Source organism: Polistes dominula, unplaced genomic scaffold (genome assembly GCF_049000335.1).
Source record: "Polistes dominula isolate Pdom_NZ unplaced genomic scaffold, Pdom_raw_medaka contig_29, whole genome shotgun sequence".
NCBI lineage: Eukaryota > Metazoa > Arthropoda > Insecta > Hymenoptera > Vespidae > Polistes > Polistes dominula.
Genome location: NW_028300865.1, coordinates 1,308,689 through 1,324,638, shown reverse-complemented (window position 1 = coordinate 1,324,638; position 15,950 = coordinate 1,308,689). Strand labels below are relative to the sequence as shown.

The 15,950-nt window shown below is 26.8% G+C and overlaps 2 protein-coding genes and 1 long non-coding RNA gene across 3 annotated transcripts in view; 1 reads left to right on the top strand and 2 right to left on the bottom strand.

Annotated features, from left to right (window-relative positions):
• Nucleotides 1-15,950, bottom strand: part of LOC107066343 (uncharacterized) — a 112,286-nt gene that overhangs the window by 79,705 nt on the left and 16,631 nt on the right. The window lies entirely within an intron of this gene.
• LOC149033756 (uncharacterized) lies at nucleotides 9,422-10,318 on the top strand. The gene is made up of 3 exons (XM_089173223.1): nucleotides 9,422-9,763; nucleotides 9,961-10,102; nucleotides 10,237-10,318. The coding sequence occupies exons 1-3, from the start codon at nucleotides 9,694-9,696 to the stop codon at nucleotides 10,253-10,255; spliced, it is 231 nt and encodes a 76-aa protein (XP_089029349.1). The 5' UTR covers nucleotides 9,422-9,693; the 3' UTR covers nucleotides 10,256-10,318.
• LOC149033755 (uncharacterized) lies at nucleotides 11,021-15,499 on the bottom strand. Its single transcript, XR_016175808.1, has 2 exons — nucleotides 14,801-15,499; nucleotides 11,021-11,715 (listed from the first exon to the last, which is right to left on the bottom strand). It is a non-coding gene; the product is annotated as an uncharacterized LOC149033755 (long non-coding RNA).

Here is a 15,950-nt window from a genome sequence, read left to right as displayed (position 1 = left end):
GTATAATATTCAAAGATAATCTTTGAAGGCTTCGAGTGAAGCACCTATAGTACTCATGACTCAACGATACAACAAACACTTAAACCCTTAAGCTTTATTATGCATATGAAACTATCTTGTCATCCTTCTAAACCTCTTCTCTCTCTCTCTTTCTCTCTCTCTCTCTTTTTCTCATTCTCTCTTTGTATCTCTTTTTTTATTATCTATCTATTAAATCTATATCTATATATACATAAAGTCATGAAACGAAGTTATGTGATAGGTGGGACCGATGAAAATCACGTAAGTTGGGATACAACTTTGTATCTGGCAATAAATATCGATTCACCTTGTATATATCATACACACTGTCATACACACATACATAGACACTGTCATGCACACATATATGCAATCAACTAATGTTAGAACTTTCCACATTCCCATTCAACTTTGGTTCAACTGATCTGATGCATAGTTATTTTATACTTTTGATTATTCTCATCCCAACAAGTATGAGATTTGTATTATTATTATTATTATTATGTTTAGTTTGGTTAAATGAAATAAAAGGTTGTGATTCAATAGTAAATTCAAGGTTGTTCTATGTAGTATTCAGCAAATTTTATAATACTGGAGAGATAAATAAAATCAATTGGTTTTTAATAAAAATATCTAAATTTAGGTGCAAATATTAAAACAAAATTACTTTAAGTCCCTATTTAGGTAACCCACTAATAAATATATATATATAATTATTACAGTTTTTTTTAATTAATATTAATTAATAATATATATATAATAAATATTATTATTAATATATAGTTTAACTATATATTACTATAAAATAGATACTAATATATATATATATAATATTAGTACTATATATATAATATTATTATAATATTATTACTAATATTATAATATTATACTAATATTGTAATATATATTAGTACTATATATATAACATAATAAAATAGGTACTATATAATATAATAAATAATATATATATTATTATAAATATAATATATAGTTTAACTGTATATTACTATAAAATAGGGGGGGGGTACTAATATATATATTATATTATTATATATTATATACATATTAATTATATATATATAATTAAAGATATATATGTATATATATATATATTTTTAATTTTGTGCTTAATTTTGTATTAATTAAAATAGAATATTTTTAGTGACGTATACCTAGAGTTTCCCCCCTCCCCTCTCCACCCATATTATTTGTATGTCAAGGGGTTAACTAAACACCGAGTTAACGGTGTGCTAATATTCGGTGAAAAAGAAAGGTTACCTATAGACACCAGGTGACATTTCAAAAAAATCGATCGTTCTTAATTTGACTACTGTACTTTATAACGTGTTTGTAAAACTATGTGTGAAAAAAAAAAAAAGAAGAAATCAAAAATATATATATATGTGAATATGTATGTGTAAATAAACGTACCGTCTTTTAAAGGACCAAATCTCCAGAGACTCATTTTCCAAAGTTGATTTGAAATAAGTTTGAAATTAACACCGCCACAATTCTCTCAGCTCATCACCAAATTCATTTGAAGGTTTTTCTTTTTTTTTTATTTGTCAAATGTCTTTTAGTAAAAAGAGACAAACATTAACACGAATAATCGAGTTGAAAATTCACAAACACACACAAATGATTAAAATCATACACTCGAATCAAAATGATTTTTCCTCAACTAACCCTTCCAAATGATAATCCAACCAATTAAAAATATTCACGTGTCGTATTTTCCTCGTCGTTTAGTTTTTATTGTTTTTGTTTTTTTGTTTTGTCTTTTTTTTTCATTCAATTAACATTTTTAAATTCGAGAGAGAAAATACAAAACTGCAATGCTTTTTTTTGTTGATGCACTTTCGATTGAAATTCGACTTATGTTATAGTTCACTTTAAAAAAGAACTTAATTGTCTTCTATTAAATAATCCTTAATATTCTTTTATTTCACTCAGACGTTTCTTCAATTGTACACCGATGTTCACAATGTTTCACTAATTTCATGTGTCTTCATCTTTCAAATGAATGAAAAAATTGATAATAATTCATTTCACGTATCTTTGATTAACTTTCAGTAAAATGGGGTGGTAATGATCTTACTTCTGTCAAGAACAACTTTCAAATAAAATCATAACATAACATTTGTCTCCTTAAATATCCATCTCAATGATGACGATGATGATGATGATGATAATAATAATAAAACACTGTTCAGTGTCCAAAGTTCATGATTCAAAGTAAATCATATCGTTTATGAAAAACACACTTTTTTCTAACCTTTGGAATCAGAAGAAAAAGAAGAAGAAGAAGAAGAAGAAGAAGTAAAAAAGAAAGAAAGAAAAGTTCAGTGAGTTGACTTTTTTTATTATGTTAATAATTTAACATGAGTCAAGCACATGACACATAACTATGAGTGCCACGTGTTAATAGAAAAATAATTTAACATAAGTATTAATAATAAGTATTAATATTAATTTTTTTTAATTATTTCATTAACTTCTACAAAAAGATGAGCCGTTTATTTTCAAAGTGTCTTAATCACATTTTCCAAAATAAATCGAGTTAGTTACATTTTTACATTGATCTTTTCATTTTGAAACAATTTCTATACCAACATATTCAAAATCACGACAATTTTGTAAAACGAAAACTTGCTGATTAATGAACCAATGACAAAGTTTCTTTTGAAAGTTGCCTAACTTCAATTGTCTCATAATTACTTCGTAATGATAGAGATTTTGGGCATGATAGAAATGTCATGAAATAAAAATTATTTACTCGTTTGTTCCTTCAAAGATTATTATAATATTATCAGAAAGTGTTGGAAAGGTAATAAATGAACTTGATTGTATAAGTGAAATGAAACAAGAAGATTTTTGTATGAACAAAATTATTAGAAAAGGTAATTTTTCAAAAAGGGGGGTTACACAATTCTAACGGATAATCGATAAACTGATTTAATAATATGTTTCAATGTGTTTTGTCAGAAATGAAAGTCGTATGAAATTTTCTATAAGACATCGAATGAATGAGAATGAACATTTTGAAAATCATGTTGAATTTATTTTAGCACGTTTGGGTAGATCAAAAAAAAAAAAAACAAAAAAGTTCGACAATATTATATTGACATCAGTGTATGAAAATATCGGACAAATTGCAACAGCAAAATTCAAGAACACAATGGACCCTACTACCGACATGTACAACCGGAATTATCATAAATTTCTTTAAAATCCCTTTCACCACACGCTAAATGTAAATGAACAGTAAATTGTTTTGTAATTGATGTAATTAACAAAATCATTTCAATTACATAAATTATGTTTCTTAAGTGTTTTCAAGATATGTCAAATAAACTGAGCATTGCTTTTTTTTTTTCAATTTGAGAAGCATCTTAAATTATGTTTCATGAACTTGGGCTCCTTCCAATTTTTATAATGAATCTGATTATTAATTTTGAAAGTATCTTAACTCCATTCTTGTTAAAAAAAAAACGCATATTAATTGCCACTATTTTAATAGGAACTGTAAATTGAACACCTTTATATACAGTATGACTCATTAAGTATCATGTACGAATATTTTTCATTACATTGAAACGCAAACCCATCATCAATACCTCAATTCAAACATCAATGGAGTTAATCCATTTTCAAAATAAACGGCTCAAATATTCATTCATATCATTGAATAATTATTATTAAAAAACACTATATTGAAGAAGTCTTTTATTTCACTGAAAAATTAATTATCCAAAACAAAAAAAAAACAAAAACACTGAGACACTAAAAAAAAAAAAAAAAACTCAAAAACTCCACATTGATAAACCCCGATGAAACTCTTATCTTGGACAAGTGGACAAATCAGAGAGAAAGTAAAGGGGGTGAGAAGAAAAAAACAACATGGAACAAAATAGAAAGAGGAAGAGAAAGAGAGAGAAAGAGAGAAAGAGAAAAAGAGAGAGAGAGAGAGAGAGAGAACTGCCTTCGTGAACGGCGTTCTCCGTTATACTGAAGTCGACCTACTCATAGTGTTTACATCGAAGATAACTGTGTCGACGTTAACACGCCTTGGTTGGCTTCCCGTCGATCCAACTATACCCAAGCTAGGTATATCAAGCTAGAAGCTATACCAACACGTTGTTAATACGGTTCGCCAGCAGTACTTAAGCCCGGTGAACTGTCCCCTTGATGACGACGACGACTACGACTACGACTACGACGACGACTACGACGATGATGATGATGATGATGATGAGAATGGCACCATCTCTGTGACCAACCAACCAAAGGATGATTGGATTGTGTATGCTGTACAATCTCTATGGACAAATGTGTTCCCTTCTTAACCACCACCACCATCACCACCACCACCACCACATTACCTAGAGAATCCCTTTATTATCACTTTGCGGTGACATAATCTCGATCCGAAAATAGATTATACTAGAGATTGATTTTTTTTTTTTTTTTTTTTTTTATTAATGTAAGAAATGAATCTCATATTTTTGTTAAATACATGAAAATATTCAATTGGTAGAATTAGTTTTTCGTGAAATGTGTTGTTTAATATGTTACGTGCTCTGTGTACCACCGGTGGGGATACACTTATTTTTAGACATATCTATTTAATAAGCTAAATATATTGTAATATATTTAATAATTAATTTATTTATATTTAATTTTTTAAATTATTATTATTATTATTATTATTATATGTGTTCATAATTATGAAAGTGATCTAAGTCATATATTATCAATTGTATCGAGATATTTCAAGATTTATACTTGAACATTATATGAATTCTCTTTATACATTATTGAAATAACAAATATTATCTAACGATTGATTTTTGATAATATCGTGAAAATTATATTGAATTTATTTAGTTTATAATAATGTAATGTGTAATAATTGATAAACTCATTTTTTTTAATTAATTTTGACTTAGATCAATTTCATAATTATAGGCACATATATTATAATATATATTATAACGATTATAAATTGAGATATAAACTATCGTATCTTTCAAGTTGAATAAAATGGCACAGAGTGTGCAAAATTTGATTAAAATCGGTTCTGTAGTTTAGGAGTCCATTGCGGACAAACAATGTAACATGTAATTTATATATATTAAGATATCCTATCTTTTAAGTTGGATGAAACTGCACAGAGTGTGCAAAATTTGATTAAAATCGGTTCAGTTGTTTAGGAGTCCATTGGGGACAAACAACATGACACGTTATATATATATATATATATATTAAGATAATTTTTTATTAGAAGAATAAACGATATTTTTTATATGTTTATTTATAATAAATTTCATTCTATAATCAACAAACAAATTTCTATTAAAATATATATATTAAGATTGACAAATTATTTTTATCATTTCCATTTTCCAATGGACATAAATTTGTTTATTATTATATTTACAATAATTAATAATTCACACGTGTAATGATTTTAATTAGATTAAAACAATAAGATCAAATGATCTGAACGACAAGTTCAAGTCAGACAACAACAAAAAGCTTTTAACAAGAAACGTGTTAAGTAAACGGAAGTAGTAAGGTTTATAAAAAAAAAACAAAATTAAAAAAAAAAAAAAATTAGAAAGATAAAAGAATAAGAGAGAGTAACGTTTTGAAAAAAGGAAAGATACACACACACACACACACTATCGAGAGTTTGTAAACCACTTGTAAGTGTTTATCGATGGGTAGGTAACCTAATAACGATAATCGATTAATCCAACCATTGACACTCTCTCTCTCTCTCTCTCTCTCTCTCTCTCTCACTCTCTCAAACACACTCTTTTCTATGCGTAGGGATTATATATAAGCGACACGGCTTCTCTTCGTGCATAAAAAAGAACAAGAAACAAAGCGGGAGATAAAAAAGAGACAAGAAAAAAATAGGAACCCAATGGGGTATTGGATTTTCATCGAAAGCCAATAGAAAATAGGTATTTAGCGCGAATCAATTGAGAACGTTATTGAATATCGTTTTTTTCTTTTTTTCTTTTTTTTTTTTTTTTTCAAGTGATTACATAGTCATTACATACCGATTACATACGCATATTTTGGTTACTTTATTCTTTTTTCTATTTCAAATTAAATACATATCTCGTCATCGATAGAATTCAGAATGGAACCTTTGGTCATCCAGAATAAAATTTTGGAACGGGTTGAAAGAACGAGGAACTTCGTTGTCAGTCACATGAGTCTGACACGGCCTGGTGGGAAATTTGATGTCAGTCATATGTGTCTGACGTGGCCCGACGAGAATTCGTTGTCAGTCACATGCGTCTGACACGGCCTGGTGGGGAACTTCGTTGTCAGTCATATGCGTCTGACACGGCCTGTCGGGGAACTTCGTTGTCAGTCACATGTGTCTGACGTGGCCCGAATGGAAGTTCTGTGTCAGTCACAAGTGTCTGACGTGGCCTGACGAGGAACTTCGTTGTCAGTCACATGTGTCTGACGTGGCCTGAATGGAAGTTTGGTGTCAGTCACAGGTATCTGACGTGGCCTGAATGTGGAGTTCGGTGTCAGTCACTAATGACTGACAAGACACTCAACGTATTAGACATTCAACATGATGTTAGGGTTCCTAATGCCAATTAATTGCTATCCATGGTCTTAATAACATGAATTTTTCTCCTATTTCTTTTCTTTCTATCATTTTATAATGAAAATCAAATAAATTAAGAGAGTAACATATTAATAAAAGAGAATGTAAGTTTAATTTACATTGCCATTCAACGTAAGCAAGTAACCTTTCATATATTACTTAACATTTCACATACACACATGTTAATAACACTTAAATCAAATAGTTTATTATGATCTACCTGTTTTTTTTTTTTTTTTTTTTTTTTTTTCTATCGACCATCCCATATCACAAATTCTTTTATTTCTTAAAGGTCATTGCAAGAAAATAATATCCTTGCAACAATAATTGTTCTTTCACTCGATGAATTTATATTCCATTTCTGTTTGTTTGTTTTTTATCACACGATGATTCAAAAATAAAAGAAAAAAAAATATATTAATATTAAAGTAAACCATACAAAAATAGTCTGACACGTATTTTTGACATATGTGTGCAAAATTGTAAGTTGAATACGCTTGAAAAAAAAAAAAAAAGAAAAAAGAAAAAGAAAAAAGAAAAAAAAGTGTCGGAGACAAAAAAAAATGTATGCACCGTTAGACAGAATTTTTGATAAAAAAAAAAAAAAAAGTGTTCTTCTTTGAAGTTGATCCTAGCAGTCGTTTAGTTTCTATAGCGGGGGAGGGGGGGGGGGGGGGGGGGGAAAGGAATAATAATCGTATCACGGTTATTTTTCATGAGTTATATCACTTTGATATTTTTCAGGACACATTTCTAAAACTCCACACCCTTATTCAATACATATACTACAAAAATATGCAAACAAAAAGTATCTCACTTTTAAAGTTAAAAAAAAAAAAAAAAAAAAAAGAAGAAAAAAAATTGTTAAATGAAAAATGACGACACACAAGTGTGTCAAAGTTTTGAAAAAAAAAAGAAAAAGAGAAGATACTTAACTCGTCAGTGATTGTGATTGTAATAAAATAAAAAGAGAGTTAAAAATAAAAAGAGAAAGGGAAAGAAAAAGGAAAAGAAGAATAAGAAGAGAAAATAAATTTCTCTTCAGTATCACATTTGATTTAACGAAATTCGGTAAAGAGAGAGAGAGAGAGAGAGAAGAGAGAGAGAGAGGAAGTTTCCAATTATAAAATTCATACAAGCTTTTCAGAAATATTACTGCAACTTGACATGGATTGAACACTTTGAAAACTTGTTATAATGTTCTCTCTAGAACGAAAAAAAAAAAAAAAAAAAAAAACACAAAAACAAAAAAAAACACCAACTATGTTCTTATACAAGGTAACACTTCAAACTAATAGCACTTTAAATTGCATATATGAATGGTGTACAGATGTATGTGACTGTTGCAAAACGTACTTACGAGTATGTTGCAATTTGATACAAACTTATGCATATATACGTTAAAAAACGTATGCAAAGTAATAAAAAAAAAAAAAAAAAAAGGTGAGGAGAAAAAAAAGAAATGAAAAAAAAAAAAAAAAGAAAAATTAACAAAAAGAAAAAAATGGGGAGATATTTTTTTTCTCTGTCACACCCCATGACCTTAATTTTTTCTTTTTATTTTATTTTAGTTTTTTTTTTTTTTTAAAACTTAACGATAAATTTGAGAAATGTAGGAATGTTCATTTAATAGCGTATTTTATCAACTACTCGTGAATATTATTTAAAAATGAAGATTATTATTATTATTATTATATTTTATTATATATATATATTAATTATTATATTATATATTAATAATTATAATATAGTAATTAATAATAAAATAAAATTAATTATTATTTTTATTTTAATTATTAATATTAATATATATAGATTTTTTTTTTTGCGAATGGCAAGATTCGAACCCACGAAGTTTGGTTTGCGAATCTGAGACTCTAGCACCGCACCACAAATCCATTTTTTAATATTAATATATATATATATATATATATATATATATATATATAATATTATTAATAAATTATATATTTATTAATTACAATTAATTTATTATTTATTTATTAATATATAATTAATAAATATATAATAGTAATATATATTTATTATTAATTAAATTAAATAATAAATTTATATATCTATATATATATATATATAAAATATTAAAATAAATGAAAATAAATAATAAATAAATTTATGATTTAATAAATTAATATTTAACGATTTAGTTATAACTAAAAATAATTATAACTAAATCGTTAAATTAATTTGTATGAAACTAAATGTTCGTGTTAAAGTTTGCAGTATATATGAAACCACAAGGAAAAGAGAGGTACTAATTGGTCTCGAGAATTGTCCTTGGTGTCTACAACTAATATAAACGAGTTTAGTATAAATATAGTCATTGAAAATCTCAATGACTATATCTACAATAATTAATACGAATAAATCTATTATCAATTGTAACTAGATTTAATTGAAATTTTGTTTATAACATAGAACATCTCTTCGAATGCACATTCAAATTAATGTTAAAATTATTAATAAAATTAATAATAATAATAATAATAATAATAATAATAATAATAATAATAATAATAATAATAATAATAATAATAAAAAAGTTAAAGGAAAAATCTTATAAATATTTCCAAGAATTTGATTATCAAATTTACTTTAATAATAATAACTAAACGTTATTTATGATGATCTGACCATCTTGCACATAGAGAGACATACATAAAGTTTGTTATTTTTTTTTTTTTACAAAGCATCGTTTACCATACTAGTTAACAAGATGATAAGATCACCGTTCTTTTCTACTACCATATATATACATATATATATTTCTTAAAAATCAAATTAACGATGATTCGTAGTAAGGCCAACGAAATATTCCACCATCATAACATATATATTTTGTTATTGTATGAGGAATATATAAAAGGAACTGAAATGCAATATCTTATCAATCCAAAACGTGCACAACAAGTCCGTGTGCTGTGTTTTCTATATTTGTCAAAAAAAATAAAATAAAATAAAATAAAAAAAAAAAAACAATACTGTGAAAACAATAATGTAATTTTGAAAATATGAAGAAAACAATTCTCATTATTTGTATTTTCTTTATGTTTATCATGTTGGTTCCTTCCACACCTGTTGGTAATTATTATCCTTATTATTATTATTATTATTATTATTAATATTGAAAAATAATATAATTAGAAATTAATATTTAAATTAATATTTATATAAATGTAAACACACACACACAAACACATATAAAAATTGAATGACAATTATTTAAATGTTTATAATCAAATTATTTTAATTAAAAGTTGAATTTTTGCATTGAACAGCTGATCGAATAAACAGACGATATTATCCACTGTTTTGGTTTGGTAAAACTAACTATAGAAATCCTAATTTATATCGTAACGTTAAATGGTCATTCGAAAATTTCAAGAGAAGATCAACAACTATATCTTACGTTGAGATTGGGTAAGAGTCATTGAATTATTTTGACATGGGATTATATTTAACAAAAATAAAAATAAAAAAAATAAAAAACAAATAAAAATAGAAATCTGTTTGATTGATTCATTAATATGATTTTATTATTTTTTTTTTTTTAGAAGTGCTTGGGGTCGTTAAAAAAAAAAAAAGTGAAAAATGATTTATCCTATTTAATGATATTCAAGGTAATATTGATTGGACCAATCAATAACTTTGTTGTAAATATAAATTTAATATTTACATTAATTATATATATATATATTAGGTAATAATATTTTTATTAATATTTATATAATATTTTATATATATATATAAATTTATTATTATATATATTATAAATTTAATTAGTAATAAATAATATAGTAAAATAAATTATTATTATTATATATATATATAAATTTATTATTATATAAATTATAAATTTAATATTTATATAATATTAATATTTATAAATTTAATAATATATATAATTATTATTTATATATATATATATATATATATTACAGTTTTTGTATTTTTGTATATATATATACATTTATTATTATATATATTATAAATTTAATTAGTAATATATAAATAGTATAGAGAGTAAAATAAATTACTATATTACTATATTATCAATTTAATATTTACATAATATTAATATATATATATATATATATATATATATATTTAATATTATGTAGTAATCTATATTAAATATCAATATTAATATTATATTTATATATTTATATAATAAATCAACATGACAAACATCATAAAGAAAATCTAAATGAGAATAGTTTTCTCATTTGAATAAATAAGAATATTTATTTTGTAATATTTAATATTTCATCATATTTATTAATTTATATATATATGTGTGTGTATAATGATTTGTTTGTATTGTAGAATAAAAAAAAACTCACCGTGAGAATAAATTGGAAATTCTCCATCGCTGTGACTATGAGTTAACATCCCAGTAGTCGAATAAAATTGCCACAGTGCTTTTTTTCTATTTTCCTCTGATGTACCTGCTAAGACCTCGTCGTCATCGGCGAGGCCCAGCAGGCTCACTACACCCGAAAGCGACAGATTGAAATTCACCAAACTGTGTGTATCTGCCTGTGTGTGTATGTGTGTGTCGAGTTCTTTTTGTTGTGTTGGTTTTTCTCTTTTTTTTTCTTTTTTTTTTTTCAAAACAAACTCAAACTCTTACAAATGTAGATTCAATCAATTAATCAATTATGATGATTATTATTATTTTGTCGATGAACTTTTCTTATTTTTTTTTTTTCTACAACTTTCAAATTAAATATCCTTTTTTTTTTATCACCACGTTTTTCTTGTTGGTTAGTTGCTTCTGGTCTTCGTTTTTGTTTGTTGTCTTTCTTCTTCTTCTTCTTGTTGTTGTTGTTGTTGCTATTGTTGTTTAATAAAACAACGATGATTATATTTCAAACACTTTTTATAGTTCTAGCACAGAAAACTTTGAATAATACATTTGTTAAACAAACATTTGTATTACGATGAAACAAACAATCTTATCACACCACTTTATATATTGTTCATTACTGTGATACAAATCAAAATCAAATGAAATACAATGTTTAGCATATCTAAAAAAAAAATCGATTCATTTCACACTTTCATTATATATATATATTTTTTAATTATTTATTTATTCAAATTTTATTCTACTTCACTTTGACTGATTGAACAATCAATGTTAGTTTTGCATTAAAAAAAAAAAACACAATTCAATTTTATTATATACAAATTTTTGTTTTAATTATCTTGCAGTTTTTTTCTTTTCTTTTTCTTTTTGATAACACTCGGTTCGAGTTTTTAAAAAAATGATCACACGTAATTTTTTGTTCTTAAAATCTTCTCTAATAAAAATACAAAACACAAATCAGAAGAACTTAAATAGTACTTAAATGATGAATGAAGTATACATATATATATATATACGTGTAACGTTATGCAAATGGCAAAGTTCTTGAGTACGCAATGCAACTTTCAAGGAAGACAATGAATGATTCAAATACCAAAAAGGGAAAGTCCTTTTACGTTTTACTGAATGTGTGTGTTGTGTGTTAGATATACCTGTGTGTTCCTACGATCTCGATCGATCTAATCTCAATATATATATATATATATATATATATACAGACAGAGACATAACATAAACAGAAGACATAAACATGAGAAATGGGAAAACAATATGCCAACGTAATTATGAAAGGAAAGGGGGTGGGTATAGAGATGGAGAGGTGATAGTAAGATTGATTTTTAGTGGGATGATTTTTGGAGACTGTATATTCGTACGATCTCGATCGATCTAATTTCAATGTATCTGTATGCAGACATAAACAAGAGAAATGGGAAAACAATATGCCAACGTAATTATGAAAGGAAAGGGGGTGGGGATGGGAGTGGGGGATGATAGTAAGATTGATTTTTAGTGGGGTGATTTTTGGAGACTGTATATTCGTACGATCTCAATCGATCTAATTTCAATGTATCTGTATACAGACATAAACATGAAAAATGGGAAAACAATATGCCAACGTAATTATGAAAGGAAAGGGGGTGGGGATGGGAGTGGGGGATGATAGTAAGATTGATTTTTAGTGGGATGATTTTTGGAGACTGTATATTCGTACGATCTCGATCGATCTAATTTCAATGTATCTGTATGCAGACATAAACAAGAGAAATGGGAAAACAATATGCCAACGTAATTATGAAAGGAAAGGGGGTGGGGATGGGGGTGGGGGATGATAGTAAGATTGATTTTTAGTGGGATGATTTTTGGAGGCTGTATATTCGTACGATCCCAATCGATCTAATCTCAATATGTACATATATACATATACAGACATAAACAAGAGAAATGGGAACACAATATGTTAACGTAATTATGAAAGGGGATGGGAATGAGGATGGGGGATGATAGTAAGATTGATTTTTAGTGGGATGATTTTTGGAGGCTGTATATTCGTACGATCTCAATCGATCTAATTTCAATATATCTGTATACAGACATAAACATGAGAAATGGGAATACAACATGCTAAAGTAATTATGAAAGGGGTTGGGATTGGGTTTGAGGTTGGGGGTAGGAGGTTGTGGGTGGTAGTAGGATTGATTTTTAGTTGGATGATTTTTGGAGGTCGTTTTATTAAACGTTGCGCTTTCGATTTATCTCGAGAAAAGAGGGTGGCCTTCCGCCAACAAAGGCGCGGTTCAATTTCTCTCTCTCTCTCTCTCTCTCTCTCTCTCTTGGACCCTTCCAACTACTTGCGATCGATCAACTCGTTGAGATGAGAGAGAATAACGCTTACGTTCATATAAATAGCAGCAGCAGCAGTAGAAACAGTAACAGTAATAGTAATAGCAAACATTGTAGAAATTTCACACGTATATATATATATATATATATATATATATATATATATATGTATATGTATATATGTTGCTACATTTCATAATTATGAAAGTGAACTAACCATAAGTAGTAAAAAAATTGTTAAATAAATAAATGAATTTTTATGAAACATTTTATACAGCGTTATTATTTTAAACTTAAATACATTTAATATAATTTTGTATTGTTTTGGTTATAATTCAATATATATATATATGTCGTTTTATTTTTTATTTTTTATTTTAAAAAAAAAACATCCCTTATATAAATATTAGGTTATTAACTATGAAATGTCTGATTATTCGTATTATTCTCACATCAAAATCAGACATTTCACATTTAATGACCTAATCTTTGATTTTTTTCAATCTCATTCGGTGAAATAACCGCTTGATATTTTTATTATTTTTTTATTGTTTTAATTATGTAAGATAATGAATTGTTTGAGAGAGAGAGAGAGAAAAAAAATAGATATTCAACTTATTCGTAATATATAATAAAATATATTAGATAATTTTCATAGTGAATTATTACAAAAGAGAATTCATCATCATTATGTTTATGAACTGAACTGACTAGACTAAAACTAATTTATACAAATACTTGAAAGAGAGAGAGAGAGAGAGAGAGAGAGAGAGAGAGAGAGAGAGAGAGAGGAGTAATTTAATTTTCTTTGAAAGCTTCGTATACCTACTCACTCTTCTTTTTTTAATATTTATATAAAGAAAGTTTTTTATTTAAGAAAAATGAATGGAAACACAATTTGTTTCAACGACTTCCTTTGTAATACGAATAAAAATTACAGTTAAAAGTACACTTACATATATATATAAGTTATTATATATTATATGTTTATATATAAAATATAAATATATACTATATTATACTGTATAATACTATATTATACTATACAATACTATATTATACTATATAATACTATATATAATACTATATTATACTGTATAATACTATATTATACTATATTATACTATATAATACTATATTACAGTATACAATACTATATTATACTATATTATACTGTATAATACTATATAATATAATAATATATATATTTATAGAGTTTTATTATTTTATCAAAATAATTTTCAAACTATAAAGATCTAGTTATCCAAACGTTCCATAAGAAACATCCCGAACCGAGTGATCGAAAAAAAAAACTGATGCATCTAACAATTTGCATCCAATAAATTGTCCACTGATAAAAACGATGAACTTTATACAAATTTTATTTTATAACAAATAAAACTAACACTTTTCATAATTCACATGAAAACAAAAAAACAAAACAAAACAAAACAAAATACGCACTTTATCTAATAAATACATATATATATATATAATCCAATCAGGATTTTCAAAATAATTTTCGATGAACACTGTGTAACAATTGTAAAATCAAACTCGCGTTGTTTAACCATTAAATTTTTTTCTATTTTTTTTTCTTTCTTTTTTTTCCTTTATCGAACTTAAGAGATGAAAAGTCAAATTTCGCGCCCGTCACACGTGTATTGTATGTATTTATGTAGGTATGTATGTATATGTACGTGTATAAATATATATATATATATATATATTTGTTTTTTTATTTCTCGTGAGAAACGTGGGTTTTAAAACGGAAAGACGAGCGGGAAGGACTTTCGTCCAGGACGGGCTCGATGAGCGCACTGGGGATGAGAGAGAAACCAGGGGAGCAACCCGTGCCAAGTATGTGTGTGTGTATATGTACCAAGTACCATAGCTGCGAGGGTGGAAGTGAGAGAGTGAAAGAGAGAGACAGAGAGAGAAGATGATGGAAAAAGCGAGCTTCAAACAGCGCAAGCTTAAAAGCTCTCTGTCGGCCTCGAAATATGCGCGTATCGTGGCCCCCGGACCACACGCGTCTTCTCACACATACATATACACATACACACACATATATATATATATATATTTTATTCCATTTTTTATTTCCAAAATTAAAATAGAGGTTTACTATATTGTTTATACAAAAGAAATATCAAAAAAAAAAAAAAAAAAGAGAAAGATGATATTTCCATTCTTTTTTATCTCCCATTCCCAACCACCCCAACCCACCCCCCACTACCACCCCTCCATCCATTTCTGGTCGCCTAGATCAGTGACCTGATTTCTCTGAGTTAACCTTCGACCAATTTGACCTAATTCGACTAACGTTGTCGAATACTGCCTGCTTCCACCACCACCACCATCACCACCACCACCACCATCACCACCACCACCACCATCACCACCACTAATCTCCGTCACCCCTTACAACATTTTTTATTTTCTTACAAAGAATTTTAATAATAAGAATCGTTTTTTGAGAAATAAGTTGAGAAATAAAAATGTAATTATAATGTCGTTGTTTTTTTTTCTACCCCCCCCCCCCTCACCCCTTTG

Bases quoted from the DNA above. Each gene is read 5' to 3' on its own strand.
- LOC149033756 (XM_089173223.1), top strand. From the start codon at position 9,694: ATGAAGAAAACAATTCTCATTATTTGTATTTTCTTTATGTTTATCATG. The intron at 9,764-9,960 runs GTAATTATTATC...TGCATTGAACAG, and splicing joins GGTTCCTTCCACACCTGTTG to CTGATCGAATAAACAGACGA.